General features: G+C 42.4%; 1 protein-coding gene and 1 long non-coding RNA gene across 2 annotated transcripts; one reads left to right on the top strand and one right to left on the bottom strand.

The window, feature by feature from the left end:
• The first annotated feature begins 6035 nt into the window (after positions 1–6035).
• Positions 6036–23104, top strand: LOC121570299 (collagen alpha-1(I) chain-like). The gene is made up of 26 exons (XM_045208657.1): positions 6036–6342; positions 12087–12171; positions 12489–12554; positions 13845–13978; positions 14077–14217; positions 14500–14553; positions 14691–14744; positions 14989–15042; positions 15362–15415; positions 16690–16743; positions 17015–17068; positions 17359–17412; positions 17541–17594; positions 17739–17783; positions 18121–18174; positions 18275–18328; positions 18665–18718; positions 19189–19260; positions 19361–19396; positions 19725–19769; positions 19891–19923; positions 20131–20277; positions 21209–21385; positions 21475–21565; positions 21717–21794; positions 22006–23104. Exons 1-26 carry the CDS (start codon positions 6322–6324, stop codon positions 22215–22217), a joined length of 1977 nt encoding a protein of 658 aa, XP_045064592.1. The 5' UTR covers positions 6036–6321; the 3' UTR covers positions 22218–23104.
• Positions 23105–26609: 3505 nt separating this feature from the next.
• Positions 26610–27021, bottom strand: LOC123482136. Its single transcript, XR_006657567.1, has 3 exons — positions 26900–27021; positions 26758–26794; positions 26610–26647 (listed from the first exon to the last, which is right to left on the bottom strand). It is a non-coding gene; the product is annotated as an uncharacterized LOC123482136 (long non-coding RNA).
• Positions 27022–27302: the final 281 nt, after the last annotated feature.

Raw genomic sequence — 27302 nt, 5'->3', positions numbered from 1 at the left:
CCTGGAATTAAAATATATTTTTTGGGGGGTTTGGATCATTTGATTTACACAACATGCCTACCACTTTGAAGATGCAAAATCTTTTTTATTGTGAAACAAACAAGAAATAAGACAAAAAAAAACAACTTGAGCGTGCATAACTATTCGCCTCCCTCCCCAAAGTCAATACTTTGTAGAGCCACCTTTAGCAGCAATTACAAGTCTCTTTGGGTATGTCTCTAGGTACTGGGATTTTTGCCCATTCTTCAAGGCAAAACTGCTCCAGCTCCTTCAAGTTGGATGGGTTCCACTCGTGTACCACAGATTCTCAATTGGATTGAGGTCTGGGCTTTGACTAGGCCGTTCCAAGACATTTAAATGTTCCCCTTAAACCACTCAAGTGTTGCTTTAGCAGTATGCTTAGGGTCATTGTCCTGCTGGAAGGTGAACCTCTGTCCCAGTCTCAAATCTCTGGAAGACTGAAACCGGTTTCCCTCAAGAATTTCCCTGTATTTAGCGCCATCCATCATTCCTTCAATTCTGACCAGTTTCCCAGTCCCTGCCGATGGAAAAACATCCCCACAGCATGATGCTGCCACCACCATGCTTCACTGTGGGGATGGTGTTCTCGGGGTGATGAGAGGTGTTGGGTTTGCGCCAGACATAGCGTTTTCCTTGATGTCCAAAAAGCTCAATTTTACCTTCTTCCATATGTTTGGGGAGTCTCCCACATGCCTTTTGGCGAACACCAAACGTGTTTGCTTATTCTTTTCTTTAAGCAATGGCTTTTTTCTGGCCACTCTTCCGTAAAGCCCAACTCTGTGGAGTGTACGGCTTAAAGTGGTCCTATGGACAGATACTCCAATCTCTGCTGTGGAGCTTTGCAGCTCCTTCAGGGTTATCTTTGGTCTCTTTGTTGCCTCTCTGATTAATGCCCTCCTTGCCTGGTCTGTGAGTTTTGGTGGGCCGCCCGCTCTTGGCAGGTTTGTTGTGGTGCCATATTCTTTCAATTTTTTTATAATGGATTTAATGGTGCTCCGTGGGATGTTCAAAGTTTCTGATATTTTTTTATAACCCAACCCTGATCTGTACTTCTCCACAACTTTGTCCCTGACCTGTTTGGAGAGCTCCTTGGTCTTCATGGTGCCGCTTGCTTGGTGGTGCCCCTTGCTTAGTGGTGTTGCAGACTCTGGGGCCTTTCAGAATTGGTGTATATATACTGAGATCATGTGACACTTAGATTGCACACAGGTGGACTTTATTTAACTAATTATGTGACTTCTGAAGGTAATTGGTTGCACCAGATCTTATTTAAGGGCTTCATAGCAAAGGGGGTGAATACATGTGCACGCACCACTTTTCCATTATTTATTTTTGAGCATTTTTTGAAACAAGTAATTTTTTTCATTTCACTTCACCAATTTGGACTATTTTGTGTATGTCCATTACATGAAATCCCAAAAAAAATCTATTTAAATTAAAGGTTGTAATGCAACAAAATAGGAAAAACACCAAGGTGGATGAATACTTTTGCAAGACACTAAGTGCCCAATTCATGGCTTCATACTAAATGGTGTGTGTGTAGATATTGTAGTTTGACTCACAGACAAATCTTTCTTTGATGTAATCTAATGATGATATTTTAAAGCAACAGTTCAGCTCTAAACATTTTTCTTAAACTGAGAGGTTATTAAATGTCTGTTGTATTAGATTACAGAATGGAAATAAACTGTTAGAACACGATTCTCAGAATTCTGTTGTACATTCACAATTACTCCTGTATTTGAATCACTTCCAAAAAAAGATTCTGATGTTTAAAGTTAAAACAACATTGTGTTTGACCACCTTCCGGAGACACTTGAAACCCTACCTCTTTAAGGAATACCTGGGATAGTATAAAAGTAATCCTTCTACCCCCCCACCTCACCCCCCCAAAAAAATTATTATAATAATAACAATAATAAATAATAATACGATTTTTTTTTAAAGATATAAAAATAAATAAAATATTGTGACGTCACGAGAGGCTACACAGCTTTCAGCGGGATTGTGTAGTCCACGTTGCAGCTAGTGGCCAACCCAGCAAAAAGTCCTTCCAAATGTCTCTCACGTATTTCCACAGGTGCATATATCCAAAGGTGAGTATTTCCCAAAGGTAAGTATCTCCAAATCCTTATATTCCTCATGGAAGTGGACGTGCAGCACTCTTGTCCTCCAGAGAGCCCAGGTTGGAGACTGTGTCTCTTCCCTTCCCAAACCTTCAGCTCATCAGCTCCTCATTTGTTTCAGCTGCGTGGGAAGATTGGCCATAGAGGGGTGGAGTTCCCGACCCTACCAGCAGATGGAGCCATAGCTGTCTGGGTTTGCAGCCACCTCAGGGGGATGTAACGTCCCTCCAGGACACAGCCTCTCGTGACATCACACATCCCCTCCCTCGGGACCGACGTCCTCGTCGGGGTAAAGGCAGCGAAGAAGGCATCACGCCGGGAGAGGGCGTCCGCATTGCCGTGGTGCTTGCCAGACTGCTCTCTCTTCAACTCCTCCAACTCTAGGACCAGGGACTCAGCCTCCTGTTGTCTCTCCTTGAGTTTCTTACTGAACGCATCAGCCTTGGTTTTAGCAGAGTTTAGCTTCTGTTGAGCAGCTTTCAGTTCCTTCTCTCTCTCTGCCTCCGCATTCTTCATCTTGTTCTCCAACACCTTGTACTTCTCCTCTGCCTTCTTCTGGACCTCCTTACTACTGCGCAGGGTCTCCTCACACTCCTCGATGGTCCTGCGCAGCCTCTCCAGCTCCTCCTGTTGCTTAGGGAAGGAGCTCTGTTGGAGTTTAGCCTGGAGGATATCTAACTCTTCTGTCTTCATGTCTAACTGTTGCTTTAACAAACGATACCTCTCAGCGGTCCCCTTCAGACCAGACAGTTCTTTGTCCAGATTCTGTAGCTCCGTCTCTGTGTCGGTCTGGGCACCTGCCATCCCTATCAGAGCCCGGGCGGGAGTGAGTAACTCGGAGGATTGCACCGGAGCCTTCCCAGGATGAGTCTTGCCTCTCCGTTTCCGAGGTACTCGGGTTATCCTCTCCTGAGACTCTCTCCAGAGTGGGTAAAAGGCTGGGCAGTCTCGTCCAATTAGGACAGGGACGGGGAGGGAATCAACCACCCCCGCCGTCGTGTGTATGGTTCCCCGTGTGCTGGTCATTGTAAGTTCAGTAATGGGGTATTCTCTGGTGTCCCCATGGACACAGAAAACTGGGAGGACTTTCCCCGGGGCCAGACACGTTGGGCCCACCAAATCCTTACGCACCAGGGTGGCCCGGCTACCAGAATCCAGTAAGGCCTCCACATCATGGTGATTCACAGTTACCGGGCAGGTGGGGGGTCGATCTGGGCCGCCATCCACGACTCCCAAGAGCGAGGCAAAACGGTGTGTGGGTGCTGAGCTGGAGGACTCCGCAGTGGGCATAGGTTCATCGGCTGGTTTCCCACACTGCCAGGAGATATGTCCCATCTCCCCACACCGGTAACACTGTCGAGTTTCCCCCTCCTGGTGTACTCTTCTTGGACCCGCCTGGTTTCTGGCTCCCCCTGGAGCCGGGATAAGTCCTGACGTGGCTGGGTTCGAGACCTTGGGGTCCTTTGGACGGGTTCTTCCCATTTGTGGTGGGGCCGCACTCCTGGGGTCTTTTCGGGAAGCATTCAGCATCTCCGCTGTGGCCTGGTACTTTTCCACAGCTTCCACGGTCAGATCAGCCGTGGTCAAGGCCTGTTGACTGATGACCCGTTTTGCCTCATAAGGCAGGGCGCGTAGGTAACGATCCACCACAACGGCCTCCACCACCGCCGCTGCTGTATTCCTCTGCGGATCCAGCCATTTCCTTGCGATTCGGACAAGTTCATGCATCTGCGCCCGAGGAGGTTGGTCTGGTTGGAAGGTCCAGCTGTGAAAGCGCTGGGCCATACCCAACTTTGTGAGTCCATATCTGCTGAGGATCTCAGACTTCAGGGCATCATAGTCAGTAACCTGGTCAGGGCCCAGGTCCCGGACAGCATTCAGCGATTCCCGGTTAGAAAGGGGGGCTAACAGACCAACCCACTGTTGCTTGGGCCAGGCTTCCCTAGTGGCCGTGGCCTCAAATGCATGCAGGTATGCCTCAATGTCATCGGTAGCTCCCATCTTAGATATAAAGTCACTTGCCTTTATTGGGCGGGTATTTTGGACCACCCTCTGTCTCTGCAACTGCAATTCCTCTGCCTTCAGAAGGTTGGCTTTCTTTTGCTCCTCCAAGAGAGCCACGTTTGCTTGCATCTGGGCTTGCTGGCCAGCAACAAGGGCTTTCAATATGTCCTCCATTTCAGTCGGCGGGGAGCCTACGGCCAACTTGGAAAACTGGGTGATCAAACCTTCGGTATCCTCCTCTGACATGCACTATTAACGCTTGAGCTTGCCCGTATTCTCCACCATCTGTGACGTCACGAGAGGCTACACAGCTTTCAGCGGGATTGTGTAGTCCACGTTGCAGCTAGTGGCCAACCCAGCAAAAAGTCCTTCCAAATGTCTCTCACGTATTTCCACAGGTGCATATATCCAAAGGTGAGTATTTCCCAAAGGTAAGTATCTCCAAATCCTTATATTCCTCATGGAAGTGGACGTGCAGCACTCTTGTCCTCCAGAGAGCCCAGGTTGGAGACTGTGTCTCTTCCCTTCCCAAACCTTCAGCTCATCAGCTCCTCATTTGTTTCAGCTGCGTGGGAAGATTGGCCATAGAGGGGTGGAGTTCCCGACCCTACCAGCAGATGGAGCCATAGCTGTCTGGGTTTGCAGCCACCTCAGGGGGATGTAACGTCCCTCCAGGACACAGCCTCTCGTGACATCACAATATATATAATTTTAAAAATAAAAATAAAAAACAACTATATATATATATACATATATATATATATATATATATAATACAAATGAAAATTAAAAATATACTCCAAAATAAATATTAGAAAAACATATAAAAAAAATAATAAAAAAAAGTAAAGTGGTTGTCCCACTGGCTATCATAAGGTGAATGCACCAATTTGTAAGTCGCTCTGGATAAGAGCGTCTGCTAAATGACGTAAATGTAAATGTAAATGTTTGAACTTTGAATAGAAAATAGAAAATAAAAGCTTAATATGTGTACTTTAATGATCATGGTCATAATCTGTGTGTAAGAGCTTTCGTGTGTATGATGACCCGTATTTAGAAATATTAGGAGAAAATGTACTGAAAGTAAGACTGTTGAAACTTCCATTCTCACAAAAATTACTTCTGTTTTAAAGCCACTATTACTTTTGAATTAATGGATTATTTCCTTTTTTTTAACAAGTACTCTGCATAAACAATTGTCAGTGTCTCCATACTGCGACTAGAAATGGTCAGAAAAATCAACACATTTCTATCATATGTATTCATATTAATGTAATAATTTAGTTGTAAATGGCCCCTCCCAGGCCAATCGTATTGGTTGAGACCCCTCAGGGCAGTTTGTCCATTTCTCAGTGTGTACTGTATGGAATGTTGGACAGGAGTGTCATAGCTCACACACTTTTACCAGCAGGTGAAAAGGACACAGAAGGTCAGACCTGGAGTCAATGTGCGTCTGCAGTCTTTTAATGATGGGATAAAAATACTTTGCAATATCTGCCACAACTCTATTAAATTGGTATTGAGGTTGATCACCCGTTAAACCGTTACTTTAAATGGGTATTCAATTCATTATCAGAATGTCAACAGACTTTTTAAATTGACTGAATGAGTATAGAATTGACCTTAACTTTAGCTGTACTACTTGAACATAACTCTAAATGTAAACGTGTAAATGTTTTTAGTTATTGGGGTATTCACAACCTGCACAACTATGTGTCAGTCTACTGAAATGCTCACAACAAAATGGACCCTGCACTAGTCTCCTCATCTCTGTTTTAAACCCTCTCTATCAAATTCTGTATCACATTCTCCTTACTCTCTCGTCCCTCTCTTCTCTCTCTCCTGTCTGGGTCTCTGCCCCTGTGTGTATTTGGGGTTAGGGTTAGACTCAGGTATTTCTCACCCTGTCGAGGAGAAGAGGGAGCGGAGCCCGTGGCTGCCTGAGAACCTTAGGGATCCCTGAAAGAGAGAGCGGGAGGGAGAGAAAGAGAGGCAAGGGTCCAGCGCCTTGAGTGCGGAGTGAGAATGCTGTAAGGAGCACAGTTCAGCGAGGAAATAAACAGGACTTTTCCATCTTTATTTTAAAAAAGACAGTGGACTATCCGATCCCCGATACGTAGGGTGAGGGTCTGAGTGGATTGTACAGAACCAAACAGACATAACCAGCACCATGGGAGCCCCCAGGGTGAAGGTAAGCGAGGAGAGCAGGCATCGTGTTCTAAGAGTGTGTCTGAGATGTTGCTATGCCAGGTTCTGGATGTGAACACTGTGTTTGGTCCGATTGTGGAGTGTGGTTCTTGGGCCTAGGTTCCCCAGGTGGTGTACTCGGTGATGCTGGATTGAGGAACCTAATCTAACTATTGGTTGTGTAATGATGTGGTAATGAGGGTTTATTTTTGGTACTGTGTGAGAGTGTATTTGACTTGGACTGATTTAGCTGGTGTGTAGTGAGCATAAAGAAACCTAAATATACATTGGTGTTTAAATGAAATACTATGTGACCTATTTGCAGGATGATTAGCCTAGCGGTTCACATGCATCCCCCAACAGTGTTTGAGTTCCCTCTGAATTAAGGGTAGTTAGGAGGTAATTACTTTATTTTGTATGTTTCTCAGGAATGTGCCGATTTGACTTTATTGACCCTACAGAGTACTCCACTGTACACAACAGCAAGTCACTTCATAACTTTGAGAGGTGATTTTGTTATTTGACAGTTTGGGTAAATGTTTTTTTTTTGTTAACAGTAGCTAAATATAAATGAACAATATCAAATTTGCGTCAATCAAGAAGTCCAGGATCTCCGTTTACACTGGGTACAGATTGAAGCAGTTGCATTTCTTTTTGCAGCTTTCCTTTGCAGATAGTGTATTACTATTCAATGAATAGTGATTATATTGGAGAATAAGTCTAAGTAATGAAGAGATACAATAAAGCTTTTTCATGACTACTGACCGTTTCAATGGAAGGATTAGGGTTAGTGGAGGTGAGCAGTCTGTATCCCACACTGCACCTCAGTGTCCCAGGGGGCCTGGAGGTTGGTGATGATCACCAATTTACACCACCAGGCAGACATATGGTGTCAACTCTATGTTGCAAAGCATTCTGGGTACTTGACCAGGTAACGTATGGAATACTACAGATCAATTGGTTTATTTTCAACAGATAGTCCAAATTGTCTGCCTTATCATTGAGCACCATTTGTCATGTGAACACTGATGTTTATTTATTGCCCATTGTCTGCACAAGTGTTTAATTGATGATGTCCTTTTTGGAGTTTTGAATAAAAAGCTGGAAATGGCATTGATGAAAAGTGGTGGACTCATGGTGGACAGACAGCTGCTTGACATCACACCAAACAGAAAAAAGGCCTTTTACCATCTGAGGAGTGGGATGAAGAGACAGCCTTTAGAGGACAGAGAAATTGGCCTGGAATGTGAGAAGGGCCTGAGAACTGCTGTGGCTCACTCTGTGGTTTTATCCTAACAAAGAGCTTTTTGAGCCTGTATTTCTCTATCTTGTTCAAGACGCAGATTAGCTCTTGCCTAAATCTACAGAGCATTATACAGCCCTATCACCTGGATGGCTGATCCCTGCAGAATCTCTTCCCACATGTCTCATGTCATGTGACTTCACTGTGGCATCCAATAGGCTGCAGTTAATACAAGGATGTGACTTCAGTTTATTGACCCATTTTCACTCTGGAAAATATATAGATGCTACACTATTTTTGGACATGATTTAGCCATATGGCTCAAAACCATTTGGCCACATGGTTGTTTCCTGTAAAGTCAGGCACACATAGAGGAGACAATTTGTCAAAAAACATCTGTGGCCAACTATCACCCATTTAGTCCCCATGGTGTGTGGTTGAACATTATTGTAGCACAGGAGGTTTGTGGCACCTTAATTGGGGAGGACGCACTCGTGGTAATGGCTGGCGCCGAATGAGTGAAATGGTATCAAATACATCAAACATGGTTTCCAGGCGTTTGATGCCATTTAATTTGCTCCGTTCCAGACATTATTATGAGCCGTCCTCCCCTCACCAGCCTCCTGTGGACTGTAGGTAGGCCTACTCTTTCCAATTTCGATAAGTAGAATCTTGGATAGCAGTCGGTGATGACTTTCCACCTGACTGATCAGAGCATAACTTTCCCCATTGGAGATGTAGGCTGAAGAAATGTAGGCTACGTGACATGTTCCAGTATGTCTTTTAACAAAGATTCACCAAAGATTCCGGCCAACTACCCAACCACAAATCATCTTTGGTCATCTCCCCTATAGCATATAGCCTTTTCTAGTGATGGTCTGATAGGCTACCATGCAGACCAATTTTTATTTCAACAACCCCAAGCAACAACTCCACAAATTGTTGCTTTCTGTGAGTTCCTTTTGGAGTAGGATACTCAAGCTTGCTGCTTGTCATACCGTAGATACAGTTATATGAAAATAAAGTTAGAATTTTTCTGATTGAGCAGATTAGTCATAGGCCTAATAGGCAGGCCTACATTTAGTCATTGAGCTCAGGTGCATCCTGTTTCCATTGATCATCCTTGAGATGTTTCTACGACTTGATTGGAGTCCACCTGTGGTAAATTCAATTGATTGGACATGATTTGGAAACACACACACCTGTCTATATAAGGTCCCACAGTTGACAGTGCATGTCAGAGGAAATACCAAGCCATGATGTCGAAGGAATTGTCCTAGAGCGCCGAGACAGGATTGTGTTGAGGCACAGATCTGGGGACCAAAAAATGTCTGCAGCATTGAAGGTCCCCTAGAACACAGTGGACTCCATCATTCTTAAATGGAAGAAGTTTGGAACCACCAAGACTCTTCCTAGAGCTGGCTGCCCGGACAAACTGAGCAATCGGGGGAGAAGGGCCTTGGTCAGGGAGGTGACCAAGAACCCGATGGTCACTCTGACAGACCTCCAGAGTTCCTCTGTGGAGATGGGAGAAGCTTCCAGAAGGACAACCATCTCTGCAGCACTCCACCAACCAGGCCTTTATGGTAGAGGGGCCAGACGGAAGCCACTCCTCAGCAAAAGGCACATGACAGCCCGCTTGAAGTTTGCCAAAAGGCACCTAAAGACTCTAAGACCATGAGAAACAAGATTCTCTCGTCTGATGAAACCAAGATTGAACTCTTTGGCCTGAATGCCAAGCATCCTGTCTGAAGGAAACCTGGCACCATCCCTATGGTGAAGCATGGTGGTGGTAGCATCATGCTGTGGGGATGTTTTTCAGCAGCAGGGTTGAGGGAAAGATGAACGGAGCAAAGTACAGAGAAATCCTTGATGAAAACAAGGTGACAAGTCTCTGAATGTCCTTGAGTGGCCCAGCCAGAGCCCGGACTTGAACCGGATCGAATATCTCTGGAGAAACCTGACAATAGCTGTGCAGCGACGCTCCCCATCCAACCTTACAGAGCTTGAACGGATCTATAGAGAAGAATGGGATAAACTACCCAAACATAGGTGTGCCAAGCTTGTAGGGTCATACCCAAGAAGACTCAAGGCTGAAATCGCTGCCAAAGGTGCTTCAACAAAGTATTGAGTAAAGGGTCTGAATACTTATGTAAATGTTATATTTCCATTTTTGCTTTGTCATTATGAGGTATTGTGTGTAGCTTGATTGATGAGGAAAAAACTATTTAATCCATTTTAGAATAAGGCTGTAATGTAACAACATTTGGAAAAAATCAAGGGACCTGAATACTTTCCGAATGCACTGTATGCAGTGGCGATTTCAGCATGTAACTCTTGGTGTTTTATACATGCCAGCAAAGCCACTACACAACACAACACTAAACATGAATTGCACTATAACGGTGACAAACGGTGCCCACAAACTGTTAGGGCCTACATAAAGCTGTCCAAACAGCAGTCCCATCACCTTACCACTGCTACACCTGGTTATCAGCGGAGCCTTGTCTGACAGCGAATCAGTTAATTCAGCCTCATTTACTGCATGAAAAAGAAACATAGCTGATATGGCTGACTTGCTTAAACAAATGTGGTTTCTACTGACAATTGAGATGTACAAACTATGGCATAAGGGGATGACGAGCGGATAAGAAGCTATCCGTAATTTCGATTAAGACAATGAGCGAGCTAGGACGGACATAGTCAACATAACTATTTGTTCAGCACTTTTGAAATGTACAGCGACAGAATTCAGAACATGGGCTATTCTTACAGTATTCTCCCTGAACACCAAGTCAGAACTGTAGGATAAATAAAGGGGACATATAAGCAGACATTGAAAGCTCTTACAATATTTGATGATTACATTTCTTACTACACAACATACACTTAGTATTATTACTTTCTTAGCTACAGTATACATATCTCCTTGGCATATTACATCATTTATGCAGCAGCATACAAGACATTTTTGGACTCACCTTGTTGTGCTGTGCTCACTTGAACAGGACGATGGCGCAGCGGTCCTTTGTGGGCTAATTTTGTCATCAAACTTTGTCATCAAAGTCTGGCATTCTCTGGATTTATGGTGCTTTCAAGACAACTGGGAACTCTGAAAAAAAAAACAAGGTTGAATCATGATGATGTCAGTGATCTTCAGGTCGGAGCTCTAGAAAGAGGCCCGGTTTCCCGACTTGCAATTCCGAGTTGGACGACCGTTCAAAATGTATTTTCCCAGTCGGAGCTCGTTGTTTTCAGAGTTCCCAGTTGTCTTTAACTCACTGAAGTCAGATTTCCCAGTTCTGAGTTTCCAGTTGTGCTGGATTGACAGCATGGCCAATGTTGAATGTTTATCCGTTTAAGCTTGGAAAAGAGACCCTTAAACCCAGACTTGGGACCACACACCCACTCCACTGAATAGCAGGCTAGTGATTGCTTTGCAATGCTTGCAGTTAGCCACTGATTCCTTCCAAACCACTCATTGTTGAATTTGCGATTTCCAACTTGTTGTGTAATGTTGATGGCCAATGGCCGATGAGCACCGATACATACGTTTTATCTATAATATCTCTTCATTATTTCTCTTCATATGACAAGGATTAAAATGCATTTGCCAGTAGATTGTCGTCTTGATTCATGATGATGACTTCTAGCTTGCTAGCTAAGATTTTGAAAGTATGATATTGACATGATCAGTCCAATCAAAGCTACTGTATATATAACATGATTTGACATAATTTAATCTGTGGCCACTGACCTTGAGCCTTCTTGGATGGCACTTCTAATGTAAGTCTATGGCAGCACCAAAGGGGCTTGAATTGTTTAGCTCTACCCTTAGATTTGGCGGTGACGTAGTGTCCCCCGTAGTGACAGAACAATGAGCGAATCACGATGCAACTAGAGAACATTACCCAATCCCGGTGCAACTAGAGAACATTACCAACCCCTACGCTCTGTATTTTCCGCTGGCTGCCCCACCACCACAGAAAGCACTGAGCTAGGCTGAAACACCTGCCTCAAGAAAGCAAAAAAGAGACCAAATTTGTATGCGGCTTTATTAACTCAATGAATTTAATATTTATTTTTTTACATTGTTAGCAAACTGAAATGTGACACGTATTAATGTCAAAATAACATGCAGAACAGGCAACTTATTTTTGCTAAAAAGGTGGGACAGGTCGCCACTGACTGTATGTCTGAAACTTGAAAAGGGCCATGATAATCGGGAATAAACATTTTCTTAGTGAGCCATTAGCCTTCAGTAGCCGAGACATCTAGTCACCAAATGTTTTGTCCTCAAAACAGTTATTAATTTAAGAAGGAGTTAAAAGTGTAACGAAATAAGAGTGCATGCAGGCTATACTTTGAGCAGTGAGGTCTTCCACCTTCCAACAAAGGTAGGTCTTCCAAACATTGTATTTTGTTTATCGTGATAGCAGCGAAGAAATAGGCTAAAGCCTACATGGTCGTTTTAACCTTGCTTTATTTTCCCGCCTTTTCCACAGAAGTCCTTTTTCTCGCGGCTGCTCTTACTCCTATTGTGCATCCCCCCCTCGCTCGCACAGGACGAGTACTCTGGTTACCACTCAGGTGAGCTGCCTGCACATGCCTTGTTCGCACCATTAGCCTTCTCGCCAATACTGTTTGATGTTTGCTAATTATCTACATTTCTAGAGGTAAGGTAATACAGTAAGCTGTGTCTTGATTTTATTTCAGTTGACCTAGATTGAGGTTAAAATGTATAGACCTATATTCTCATGTGACCACAATTAAACATTTTTGAGAATTGTGTACAAACATTACATTGGTCTATCTATCTAATAACATACTATTTTGTTTTGTAAACAGACTATCATTTTACTGGGGAGGTTTCAGGCTTGTTCAATTATTGTTTTGTGTCCTATTAGGTGATGAACACACCTATGAGGGCTCCTTGGTCGACAACTATGAGCATTCAGGATACCCACATCCAGGTAATAACTACAACATAGAAAAGTTCCTCCCATCTGGTCAAAAGCCAGAGTTTGGTCTAAGCCTTCATAACCCCTCTATGCCCCCTCCAAATGGCTTATATGCATCACCAAACCATTTTTCAAGAATAATGTGAAAACCCTCTTATTATGGCTGATAGGGGGCACTGTGTTGAAGCCACCATGCCTCCATCTTGGCACAATATTTTGGAAGCTACATTCGTTTTTGCGACGTTTATTATATTACAGACACTTTAATGCATACTTTAAAATTATATTATGTGAGCTAAACAAAAGTACAAAATGAAAAAATATATTTAAATTTTTTTTTAAAAATATAATTATTTTACATTACTAATGTTACTGTCCCCACTACAACACAAACATAATTTTGTCCTTGAAACTTTTAATTGAAATACTGTAGAATTCCATTCATTCCTATGGAAGACTGTTCCTACTGGTGAGTGCCATTATGGCCCACCTTTGGCTTCAAAGCCTCTCAATAGCCAGTAGATCGCATCAGCAATCCAGGGTTTATACATCATTGGGTGGAAATCGACTGAGGTATGGTCAGATGATAAAGTATTTTAATACCCGCCTGGAACCAAAATATACACTAAGTGTACAAAACATAAGGAACAACTTCCTAATATTGAGTGTGCACACCCTTTCGTCCTCAGAACAGCCTAAATTCGTCGGGTCATGGACTCTACAAGGTGTCAAAAGCGTTCCACAAGGATGCTGGCCCATGTTGACTCCAATGCTTCCCACAGTTGTGTCAAGTTGGCTGGATGTCCTTTGTGTGGTGGACCATTCTTGATACACACAGGAAACTGTTGAGCATGAAAAACCCAGCAGCGTTGCAGTTCTTGACACAAACCGGTGCGCCTGGCAGCTACTACCAAACCCTGTTCAAAGGCACTTAAATATTTTGTCTTGCCCATTCAGCCTCTGTATAGCACACATACACAATCCATGTCTCAATTGTCTCCAGGCTTAAAAATCATTATTTAACCGGTCTCCTCCCCTTCTACACTGATTGAAGAGGATTTAACAAGACATCAATAAGGGATCATAGCTTTCACCTGGTCAGTCTATGTCATGGAAAGAGCTGGTGTTCTTAATGTTTTGTACATTCAGTGTAAGTACACTCAGTGTATAGTCAGATACTAACTACTACTACAGTACAAACTCTATAGTATGTTTCTACCTTTGACATGAACTAACCTGTAGAATGCAAACATTTCCCTCTCACTTGCCTCACTTAAACTGCTCCCCATTCCTCGCTGGTAGAGGAATACCCACCGGAGCCCACTCACAGCTATGAGGAGCAGCAACCCTCATCTGGATATGACCCCTATGCACCAGCCCCCACCAGTGTGAGCATGATCACAGAGGACTCCTACCCCTACACCACCACTACACAGGTGAGGGGAAGTCAAGGGGGCAAAGTATGTTATGTGTAATGGCATGTCATGTAACATTGTGTTCTGTCATGTAATGTGATATCATGTTATAACTGCAGGTGCCATACGAGCAGGAGCCCTACTACGAAGAGTCGCTCCAGGCCCCTGGTGGTGGGGAGGCTTCTCTGGGGGAGGAGGGGCCAACCGACTGTAACTGTGAGCCAGGAGAGCCAGGGTTCGCTGGGTTTGCAGGGCCCAAGGTAGGACGAAGGCTCTAACCTAACGCTCAACGCCATGCAAATGTCATTTAGAACCTTATAAACAGCAAACATCCATTTACTTTGCTGATTAATGCTGATTAAATGGCATTTATATAGCGTTCACTAGGCCTTTAAGTGATTTGTATTGTATGGGGGTAACTCACCCTATCCACCACCATCCTGTGGTATCCTTCTGTTTTATGGACTAAACAAAATATCTGTCTGTGTGTGTCTGTCTGTCTCTGTGTCGGTGTGTTTCTGTCTGTCCATCCGTCCATCTAGGGAGCCAGAGGACTGCAAGGTAAAGATGGCTTCCCTGGGGCTCAAGGACGGGAGGTGAGTGTTAATCGCTGTATAATCACTTCATCAAATTCATAGTGCATGCCAAATTACACCCTCCATTGTGCTTAATTAATGAATCATTGCACATATCCCTATTGGAGGAATGCTGTTGATATGGTTCCTGTGTTCAGGGGTACAAAGGATTCAAAGGAGTTCTAGGAAGAGGCGGAGACACAGGGCCTGAGGTGAGGAAGTAAAACATGTAAAATAAAAGAGCTCACACAAATACCCAAAGCAGCCTTAGACACTATCCAACTCCCTAAGCGAGGCTTGAACCCAGGTTGCCCAATCCCACAGCAAACACGCTTGCCACAACCTCAAGAGACATACAGTATCTGCCTGGAATGTTTGTAACTCACAAATTATGGTGTCAACATTACACTATTGAATTTGACTCAACAGCTGTATTGACCTTTGTCATCTCTACAGGGTGACTCTGGGCCTGATGGGGAGGACGGTGCTTCTGGTTTCTCTGGAGCCCAGGTAAGTAAAAGGCCTCCAGAGAATATCACAGATGTAATGTATGTCTTTCTTTCATTGTTTTGGGCTGATCTGTTTCTATTCTCTGGTCTAAATTCTGAGACATGGCACAAGCAATGTAACATTTTTCTATATTGATTATGGACAGTAGATGGCGATCTCTTTATTATTCAGAACTGGAGAGTGGAACTGTTGTGTAGTTGAGGTTAGAGGCTGAGCTTCAACAACTAGGATGGCCCTTTCTCTTTCTCATTCTCTCCCTTGGTCTATATTTTATTCCATTATTTCGCACCTTGTCTCTCATTCTTACTCTCTTCTACAGGGCTTGCCTGGTCTTCCTGGCGATCCAGGTGAGACTGGGGTGCTAGGACTGAAGGTAAAGACCCTTCCTCAAAACCAGTCTGCCATCCTACAAAATATGTATCACATCAAACAAAATCACCCTCTACCTAAAAAGCCATTATAACCCCATATCAAAAACAGTGTGGCCCTTCACAAAATCTAATTTGAATGTTCACTAATAACAGGCCAAGCCACCATAATGTTTGTCTAAAGTTTAAACCTACAAGAAACAGCATGACATTACATAAAACCTCTGTTGTACCACCGATAACCAATATGACATCATAGGGAACCAGTATGACATCAAGGAATTCCAAAATGACATCACTGAGTACCAGTGTGACATTACAGAGAACCAGTATTGCCGCGGTCAAGACAACTTGGAACTCAGAAACTCTTAAAAACTTGTAGAAAAATGAGGCCCAAGTTTTCCACTTGGAAAATATCAGAATTGACCAACAGGAAGCGCTACGCAAAAAAAGTACGTACATTTGAACTCAGAGGTTCCGAGTTTCTGAGTTGTCTTGAAAGCACCACAGATCACTAGTATGACATCACAGAGAACTGGTCTGACACCACATAATTCAGTATTGAGGCCAATCGAACTCGGCCAAAACAATGGAATTGCCATGGAAACGTGTGGGGGAAAGGGCCGTGGAGGAAAGATCCTGAAACTCCTCATTGCCCGTAGCAAAAATAGCCTACATTTAGCCTATTGTTTATATGTGAATTACACACTATGTTTAGGTAAAAATCTGAGTATACTGGTTGTATGGATTTCAACCCCAACACATGTTCCTGTCATCTTCACCAATCGACTGCAGTACAGTTAAAAATGACTTTGACTACCACCACCGATTTATGTATGCTAGCTATGCTAACCAGCTTATATACGAACGGGAGTTAGCATTTAGCATTCACTTCTTCTAAACCTGAAAAGGGACAACTTGTAAATATTATGCAGCGAAAACCAAATATATCCAAATCGCATTTAAGTAACCACATTGTGACCCTGTTACGAATATCCACTTTGTTAAGTCAGATTTGATGAATGTGTGCCAATATGGTCAATGGAACGGTCTGCGTTTCATTGACTCCTTTACCGCATCCATCAGGTAGACCCCAAAACCTGCAAAAAGGTATGACATTATAAACCCCCACTGTACCACAGAGACATCGCAGAGTACCAGCATGACATCATAGAATACCACTATGCCATCACAGATATCAGCTAATTACACCCCAAAAAATCTTAATTGACAATTTGAAGCTCTCTCTATGCCTGACTGTGTTCCCTATCCTCAACAGGGTGACATCGGTATGGAGGGGCCACGCGGAGGAGTGGGGGTTCCGGGTGAGACTGTGAGTATTGACACAATGCAGCTGTTATGTTTTGTATGTAACCATATTTGGTTTGATATCAGGGATTTTATTTCAATTAATCTCAAAGAAACAAAGAAACAATCCAAAGGTTATTATTGTGTAATTACCATTGTACCATGGATTTTCTAAGGAAATCCACTACCTGGTCATTTCTGTAGCGTAAAATAAAGTGCTTCCTCAAATGAGTGTAAGGAAATTTGATACAAAATCCCCAGCATGTTTCTGTCTTAGTTCTTTGTCTTTTTTCTAGGGTCCAATTGGTGAGGCAGGGCCTGGTGGTCTTGATGGAACTGGAGGTATCAAGGTAAACATGGTGGCCACCACAACTCAACATTGTCCACTCACAACAGTTGCCACCGCTCAGTGTTGCAACCACAACTCAGCACACTCTATCTTCTCAACATGTTCAAATCAATTATTCACTCAGCTCCTTACACAGCTCTCACTAGAAGCAATACTAAGACTTTATGATGTGAAAGCCTCTAAAAGGCTATGTGATGTGGTCATTTCCATTTAACATATAAACAACATACAAATGATTGTAATTTGTTCTGGCCATGTTGAGACATCTTTTTTTCCAACCTTTCTTCTCAGGGATCAACTGGAGCAGAAGGGAAACAGGGTCCTGAGGGAGCAGAAGGGGAAAAGGTAGCGCCATTCAACCTGGCTTTGTGACCATTGTTAACTAAACCATGGTTGAATAACTAATTATTTAAAACAAATCTTATGATTTTCCTGTCTAAAATGTCTTCCATCTCATCCGTTCTCTTCCACAGGGTCAGATTGGAGCACCTGGATTCTCAGGGGACCATGGGGAGATGGGCTATAATGTAAGATGGACGTCTGTCTATCTGTCACACCATTCATCTCTCCAGTTGGACCTCTTGTTTGTCCTTCTCTACAAAGACTATGCTATTCCCTACATGGAGGGAGACCATTAATTCTAACTTTCTTTTTCTTTCTGTGTTTTATAGGGGTATCCTGGAGAGCCAGGAGGCAGAGGAGAGACCGGTCACAAGGTATGTTTAGGGGGACATGAGTAGTGTTGTTTTCACAGAAAGTACTCTGGTTGCTTTCAAAAGTCATTGGCCCTTACTCTTCACAGAAACGACTCTGATTCCCCCAAGATTTCTGTGTGTTTATGGTTGTTTTCCCTAAACTGCATACTGTTATTTTCACTGAAGGTTTTGGTATTGTTGATTTTGTGAGTCATGTGGCTGTTAAACACTTTAGGCCATAACGATAGCACTTCCTCCACATGGTAGATTAGATTGATACTGTAGTAGCAATGTCTCCCTTGCTCTCTTCTCTTCCACTTTCTGTTTTCTTTGTATCTCTCTCTTTCCTCTCTCTCAGGGTGACCAAGGCCCAGGGGGCATGCCAGGCAGTGACGGGGAGCCTGGAGAGGATGTGAGTAACAGTATGATAACCACTAAATTAGTAATAAATCGGTAAGGAATCAGTTGATGGGATTTCTCCTATCAAACCACATTTACTGTTTATTTTCCAGGGTCCACTTGGAGTTCCTGGGGTGATCGGCTTTCCTGGAGAGTTTGGACAAAAGGTAAAGTGAAGGAGAATTGCATGCTGGGTATCAAGATGACATCATCACAATGGCTGTATAATCCAAACATGTCTAGTTGACCTCATCTGCTGTTATGACATGGATGTCATTTGCTATACTGTACAGTACATTTATTCATATCAAATCAAATGTTATTTGTCACATGCGCCGAATGCAACAGGTGCGACCTTACCGTGAAATGCTTACTTACAAGCCCTTAACCAACAATGTAGTTTTAAGAAAATAAAACATATTTACTACATATACTAAAACTGGACATGTACTTTTAATACTTAAATGAATACTTTGTGAATAATGGCCAGTCTTCCCTCCTAGGGCGCGAAAGGGGATCGTGGTGTGAGGGGACCTCCTGGGAGAGTAGGAGCTGGGGTAAAACAGGCTTTATAACCACTGTGTGAGGTGCTCTAATCTCAATCACATGGACACAGTAGACTATAGATCACAATACATACACTGTCACTTCCACATTCCTCAGTAAATTCCCCTCAGTGTTGTTGTTAATCAGATGTAAATTCCATGTTGCTTGAGGGTTTTGTGTGGGTGGACAGACACCCATGTGATATTGTTGACAGTCAAAACAAGAAAGGTAACAGATCTATTAGTAAAGTCCCTGAAAAGGTTTCAGTGTCAGGTAAAAACACAGATGGTCATGCTGGTTTTTGTTAAAAACCCCAGCATAACTGTCAGAGATGTTATGGCAAGAGTACCGTGTATCTTGTTATAAGTTTAAAATTAAGAATGATCTGTCATTGGAATTTAAATTCCTCTTTAAATAAGGTTCTTATTCTAAAGTGTGTGTGTATTTGTAGCAGTTTACCTATGTGTATTTCATATTATAGGGGCCTCAAGGATATAGAGGAGATGCAGGAGTTCCAGGGAAACCAGGACCTAAAGGCCTGCAGGCCCAGCCTGTGTGTATATGTCATTACTCAAACATTGTCATTATCACTACAATTATCATCATTGACTTTTGATGATTATGCAATTGTTGATTTAATGCTTTGTTTCTAGGGAGCCAAGGGGGAGACAGGACCCGATGGTGAGAAGGTAACCTTTTGTTTACGTTCCCCATCAGACTGCTAAATTACCAGTCAATTTCTCACAGTTAATCAAGCGCACACACACACACACACACACACACACACACACACACACACACACACACACACACACACACACACACACACACACACACACACACACACACACATACACACACACACACACACACCAGTAAGTGAAAGTGGATGTGTATTGGTCATCTGCTGTTTATGTTTGGGTCTTTCCTTTGTGACTGATAAGCTGTAATAAGCAGTCCTATCATTGCCATGGCATCTTACTGACTCATCTAATGTGCTGATTGTTCCTTCCTCAGGGTGGGGTTGGAAGAACTGGAGTGAAGGGAGGGAAAGGAGACAAGGTAATCATGTGACAATGGCGAGGCGACGTCACTCTCTCATCTGTCTACTTCCTGTTTCCATTGATGTAGTGGGACTGTTTTTCTTCTTACCAAAAATGTTTCTGTTCCTCTTTCCAAACAGGGAAGTTTTGGAGCACGTGGTGACAAAGGACAGGTTTGTATCCTCCATTCTGTGAAAGTATGAGTTTTTTTCACCGTAACTCATTCTATGTCACATAAAAACCACAATACTGACACCATAGGTTGTTCCTAGATGACAGCAGACACAACAGTACATACTGTACAGACTTTTTGTGTTCAGTGACTGAACAGTGTCCCCCCTCTCTCTGTCTCCCTCCTTCCCCTCATCTCTGAATGGCAGCAAGGGGAGAGAGGTACCATCGGCCCTGATGGCATTGTTGGACGAAATGGACCCCCCGGCATTCCAGGCTCCAGAGGAGAGCCAGGTCCAGGCGGTGACCTGGGCGTCAAAGGTGGCTCTGGACCTAAAGGAGTGCCAGGTGCCCCTGTGCGTATCAGGAGCCAACCCCAGTCTATCTGGAGGAAGGGTCTCCCCCTTATTTTACATTAACACATATCTAGCAAAAACGTTTACTGACTGATTGTTTGATTCCTTCCATCTGGATCCAGTGCCTATTTTACCTCAGTAGAACGGAGGAAGAGGAATGAAGAGCGGGAAAATAAACACTATATCCTTCTGTTGACAGACAGGGAGACTGAAGGACTGTTGGTGGTTTTGATAGGTTTACCTGCTGTTGACAGACAGGGAGACTGACAGACAGTTGGTGGTTTTGATAGGTTTACTTGCTGTTTCATTTTGAGTTTAGACCAGTGTCATTTTATGACCGTTTGACTACCTGAGTTTTTGCTGTAGGCTATGTGACGAAGCAACACTCAGTAAGCCTGTCCTCATGCTGAGGTCTGTGTCTGTGGCCAGCACTGATGTAACAGATCCCTGTAACTGGACGGACAGACACAGACAGACAGACGGAGGCTATTATTAATGTTGTTGTGTACCTCTCTGTGTCCTGCCTGCGTCCTTCACTGGCTGACCTGACTGCTCAATACCGTCTACATTACATCATAGATTACAGTCAGGATGTCTATATGATGAAAACACGACCGCTTTTATTCAGGTCAAGAAACAAGCCTGAAGATTTGGGGGTTGGCTACTTTTGTAATAGTGTTTAGTTGATTGATACAATAATATACTAAATATTTGTATGCATAACTTCTTCTATTTAGGCTAGATGGTTAAGGTATGTTATTGTCTGTTACTAGTTGGGGGGCCAGTATGAAAAAAATAATAAAAAAATGTATGCACTAACTGTAAGTCGCTCTGGATAAGAGCGTCTGCTAAATGACTAAAATGTAAATGTAAAATGATTGATCGATTGATTACTTGCTTGGTTGATTGATTGCCAGCTTTTTGACCTCAGGGCCCTGGGCTGACAGATGAGCAGGTATTGCAGCTATGTAAAGGAGTGGTGACAGCCCAGATCTCCCAGTATGCTGCTTCCATCCGGGCCAAGTGTTCCCAAGGATGCCCCATCAACAACCGCACACTCATTGGGCCGCCCGGAACCAGGGGACCAACTGGAGAATCAGGCAAACCCGTGAGTCACACAGCCCCCAAACCAACCCCTATCTACTAAGGAAGGCCTTTAGTCCAAACGATAATAAGGTCTGTTAACTTCTCTCTCAGGGTAAAGCGGGCAAAGCTGGAGCCAAAGGAGCCAGGGGCATCCAAGGGGACACAGGAATGGATGGTCAGAAGGGGGCAGAGGGTGAAAGAGGTATGTACTCCAATAGACTTAGTTCAACCAAACTTGATTACTGGTAAACAAAACCTTGATCACTAAGGCTCATTTCAAGTGAAAATGAGTGGAGCTCCTTTGTAGTGGCATAGCTTCAGAGTTCACCCACAAGCTCTGTTTTACTCCACAGGTACAAAAGGTCTGAAAGGAAAGGGGGGTGAGCCTGGTAAAGGTCTGCCAGGACACGATGGGCATCAAGGCCTCAGAGGTAGGACACTGTTTACACTGGTGTGAAACTCTCAGGTCTACCTCAAAATTGATTGTCTTAGAATTGTTGGAAAGTATCTGTAACTCACTTCCAGATTCACTTGAAAAGGGATTGTGTGGTTTTTATTCAACATTTATGTTAGCAGGAAGTCTTCTTTTTCAAGAGAACTGTTAAGATGCCACCTCCAATTGTTAATTTCTTTCCCCCACAGGGCTGCCAGGCCACCCAGCAGAGCCAAAGAAAGGTATGGCAGGTCCCAGAGGGCCCCGTGGTTTCACAGGCGCTTTGGGCCAGCCTGGCATGGCGGGCAACACAGGAGTGCCCGGCTTCTGTGAGGCACGGGACTGCAGCATTCACGCGCCTGTGATGCGCAAGGAGCAGGGCCTGGTGAAGGGACCCCACAATCTAAGCCCCAAGATCTAACCCCAAGAAGGAGCTTCAGAAAGGGGTGAAGGAATGGTCCACGATGAGGAGTCATATTGGACAGTTGCGCCATGGCAACGTTGGGGTTAATTCCATTCACATCTTAGCCAAACCAGGAATTGAAGTTGACATTGAGTTTTGAACTGGGAAATGACCAATGTGTACAGCATTGATCTTTTTGAATTTCTGCACAGAGAAATGAACCCAACCTTGACTGCATTCCATCTGAGCCAAGCAACGCTCCCAATTAACTCTAATGTTTAGGCATAATTGATAACTTTTTCGCTAGGCCAAAAATACATTATTAATTTTTTATGCAGAAACAAAAAAGAAAATTGTCTTCCCCCAAGCAAACCATAAGTAAAGGGGCTTGAAAAACTGATATGATCAACAATGCTGTGGATCCATTGAAAATAAAAAGTTATGTAAATAATGTTGTAAAGTATCGCAAGTACATGTACTGTGTGTTCTGAAATATCACTGTTTTAGATAAATGCTGTCTTACCTTTTTTTAAGATGAGTCCTCACTTTTTTAGTCGCCACAGTTTGAGTGTCTTTCTGAGAATGTGTGGTCTCTTTCAGTCATCTCATGTTATTTGGGTTAATCTAAATAACTTTATTTTTTTTACATTTACAGATGATCACAGATCAATATATAATTTTTAAAAACATACTATTTGATATGATTTCATATTAAAAATAATACATTGAAATGTGTTATACAGTATATTGTATTTTGAATTTATAGTTAAATAATCTGGCAATGATTTGTAGGACAGCACAAAATGTCTGCCGATTAAATGAATTAACTACCGGTATATTCATTGGATGGCGGTTTTGATTTTTAAATAAATGTATGTACATTATTCATATCACCTCTTAACTGATATTTTTGTCATTGTCAATCTTCATTGAGAATCATCCCAACACATTACAAGGCGGAAACATAGCCCTGTAAACTCAAGTATATCACACACGTGTTCTTAACATTTGTACTTTTGTGTACATGTGTTGGCAATCAGAACCCTGATAGAAAAGAGTCACAATGTTTGGAGACAACTTTTTTTTTTATGCATCACCACTTCACAGGACAGATTAGAAAATGAGCAGAGCATGAACATGGGTGATTGTCTCTCATCAAAAGCATGCAAAACATTATGGCATACAACTATGCTACGAAAGTACACATACATAACATCAACGGATAAGAAAATAAAGCTTATTGAAAATTGTTTAAAGCTGCTCTTGTTCAAAAGGGCTCATCTTAATGTGTGTAACGTTATGGTTGTCAGTTCATATAAGTGTTTGGTTGTATGGACTGGAGGGAGGTAAGTATTATTAATATCATGTTTAAACACTATTGTACAGTACATCTCTCTGAAATCTACCTGGTGAAATCAATCACTTGTCTCTAAGCTTATTGTCTGATCTAGGGGTGAGTAGGTGTAGCTATATTTGTACCAATACAAAATGGTCCAAGTCAAGGTGGATATTCTTTATTTTTTAAAGGACACTACTTTAAAATATATATTCTTAAAATCTTGCAAAATACATTCCTTAATTTGATGGGACATAAAAACACACAATTTCACATAGGTCCCAAGGCATAGTGAAGTACTTCCATTTTGTGCCAACAAATTGTCCATGGGAGAGATGATTGGCTTGTAACAGACAGGTTCACAGCTTGTTTTTCTAGCTAATTGTACATTCATACTTTGGTCATTTGTGCCTTTTAGAGTTAATAGGTAATAAATAGCTTAATAAATATATTTCATAAATAACACAGTCTATATGGCACAGCATGATGAGGCAGTGCAGGTTAAAGGTGATCAGCAGCAATAAACACATTTCCTGTTGAAATTCGTGTTCAGTAAAAAAACACTATGACTTTCTTTCCTCCTCTCTTAGGTGAAACTACATAATGTAAACATCACCCATCCTACAGGTAAACTTGGTTTAGTTAGCAGAGTATTGAGACAAAAAAGGTAGAAAAGTGCATAGAAGACAGCAATGAGACTAAAACATGAATTAGAGTCTGGATACATTCTTCCTTTAAAAAGCAATAAAGGTTCTGAGTAGATATATGTCTATAATACTATTGGCTCAACATTGATGTTAGTTTGTGTAGTGTGTCCCACCCACTACAAATGCCCAACTGTTCTTCATTGGCAGGATAAAGGATGTCATCTGGTTCTTTGTGGACCAACAATGTGAGAAACCCCTCAGACCACATCTACAGTACAAATTATCTGATCATGCAGACCGAAAGCATCAGGAATGTCACAAGTCCTAAAATATAACAGAATAAGTTATTTAGTTTATTTCAAAATCTCTCATTGTAGTTAAAACATCAGGCATTTTCCTGTAGCATCAAAACTTGTTTTGATAGTAATAGAGCTCTGATAATATGCAATTATCTATATTATAATACGCAAAAGATTCTAAGCTGCAGGAGGGTTTCTTCCTACGAATTTGGGCCAATTTTGATCATTTTAAGCTCAAAAGAAGTGCGTCGTCCTCCCACATGATATTGTCCACTTTATAATCCGCTGTGTTTTGTATTTTTGTTTATTATCCCGGTTTTTGTGTTTGGAACTACTTGAGTCCGGTCTCGAGGCCAGTTTGCTTCATCAGCAAAATAATCCTGCAGCAACAGGAAATGTGAAATATTATGTGGATTATAATGAAAGGACATTTTTGTGAGGGTTGATAAATTCTTCGTTAGGGCAAATCACATCTGTAAATTACAAACTTTAGAAGACTTTGTAAACCTTGAATACACAAGTTTGCATTTCCTGCTGTGCAGGTAAATTCTCAGCAACAATGGAGTGATCAAATTAAGATCCTACATCTGTATTGAGTGTCTCTGTCTTGTCTCGGTGTCAGATACATTTTTACTTGGTCTTGATTCTGTCTCGGACAGTGAGGACTCATTATTTCTTGAATTGGACCAGCGGAGTGAAGAACTCATAGTTATCAGCTCCCATTCACCAAGCCAAATATTCACACTCCTTTCATGACACATTAATATATTCTTGCCTATTGAAACCAGGGCTTCCTACTTTACTCATAACATTACTGTCCTTTACCTTCACAGAAATGTATCCTCAAATTTTGTCGCGCTTGTCAGAATTGATTTGCTGCTAGGGAAGACATTGTTTGAAAGTTGCATGCTCACTATTAGTAAGGGGAAACTGGGGGAAGTTGTAACATATTTTGTATTTTCATCTATTTTAGACCTGTTTGGTTCGTGATCATTTGTAGAGTGACTCTCTATTTGCCGTCAGCATGAATGTTTTCACCATTCTGAATGTCTAAAGAATACATATCTTCTGAAATATCAACACAGCAATACTGGACATTTTGAACTCTTTTTATGGTGGAGATTTGACAATTGATGGTCTTGAATTGGACTCACATTTTTCTGGTCTTGGTCTTGACTTGGTCTCAGACCCCTAACCCCCCTTCTGGTCTCGGTCGTGACTTAGTCTCACCACCTCCCTTCTGGTCTTGGTCTTGACTCAGACTTGATTGGCTCCGGTCTTGGTTTTGAATTGGTCTCGCTTTAGGTGGTATCAAACACAACACTGGTTTGGAATGGCACGGTTACTATTGCATCATGTCAATACCATTATGACGTCATTTCGCTGCCAAGGCAAAGCTTAGGCCTATAAAAGCGCGGGTCCAGCTACTCAGTGGGTATAGCAATAAGAGGCCACTAAGAGGATGCCCAAGAGAAGATGACAGTGATGAGGAGGATAGTTGTAAGGTGCGTACAGTGCGCCAGGCTGCCACCACGGCCGTGTCCAAACAGAGGGAGTCTCACATTCCAGATTACCATGGCAATTATGCATCACAATAGTAATATTAATGCAACATGCAGCCAGCAATCTGCGGTATCCAAGGTACAGTATCCTATCAACTGCAAGGGTGCTGCTCCGCTTATAGTCTACGGAAGGCCCGTGTGTAAAATCTTCAACAGCATCTTAAACTAAGTCTCAAATCCTTTCAAATAATGAGGTCAAATAAAGCAAGGTACATAATTCTGCATCACAAAATTCATTTTCTATTGTAGGCTACAGTTTTTTTTAACAGATATGGATAACATGGTTTCAAAGCAAGTGCCTACAAAAACAATAGCCTATAACAAGTTTATTTAAATACTCCGGAGTTGAGAAGGTTGATAGCCTATACATAGGCTATTTGCTTTGCAGGAGGGGGGATTTGCATTAAATCAAAATATTAATTTGCAATGATTTACCGCCGTAAGGGCAGGGTGCCACTAGTAATGTATATTTTGATAACAGTGCCACTTATTTGTGCAATCAAAATGTAATCCATATATTTAAAAAAGCATACTTTACTGTAATGTGCGAATTGATTGTTTGCAGTGTTAGTGGTTGTCATAGAGACAGTTTGTCTGCTTATCACTAATGGAGTAAAAAGAGTGACATGAGCAATATGATGATGACAACAATGATTTATAAGAATATCAATGGTATGTTGTGTTATACACCAATAATGTCAGGGGCAACCATACCTGAGAAGTACAGCATGGTCTCTTCATATACCCCATCCTGTGAAAGAGAAAGAAAGGGGTAAATATTTAGAAATGTTTACTAGGCTGGCACTTGGCAGGCAGTAACAGAGGAGAGGAAGGTGAATTGTATGAGTTGACCTACCTTGGTGATGCAACCAGTAGTTAATGTGACATCGGGACATTCACTGAGGATGACTTTGCCGGGGAACACATCCTTGCATGGAAAACTGCATTCGCCTTTGCCATTTTTGTAGTATGCAATTGGCTGTTGCGAGAAAATAATATTTCACGTCATGTCTCAATTGAAATGGCCCTTGCCCTTCTGCATACTGTTGATGATACTATCAATGGTGATATGTAAAAATTAGTGGTAATAAAAATGCCGGACTTCACATTGTATCAACTTGTCATGACCACATATACAGTACCAGTCAAAAGTTTGGACACACCTACTCATTCATGGGTTTTTCTTTATTTTCACTATTTTCTACATTGTAGAAAAATTGTGAAGACATCAAAACTATGAAATAGCACATATGGAATCA

Source organism: Coregonus clupeaformis, chromosome 28, assembly GCF_020615455.1.
Source record: "Coregonus clupeaformis isolate EN_2021a chromosome 28, ASM2061545v1, whole genome shotgun sequence".
Taxonomy (NCBI): domain Eukaryota; kingdom Metazoa; phylum Chordata; class Actinopteri; order Salmoniformes; family Salmonidae; genus Coregonus; species Coregonus clupeaformis.
The sequence above is the reverse complement of the archived record's forward strand: the minus strand, read 5'-3'. Positions and strand labels throughout refer to the sequence as shown.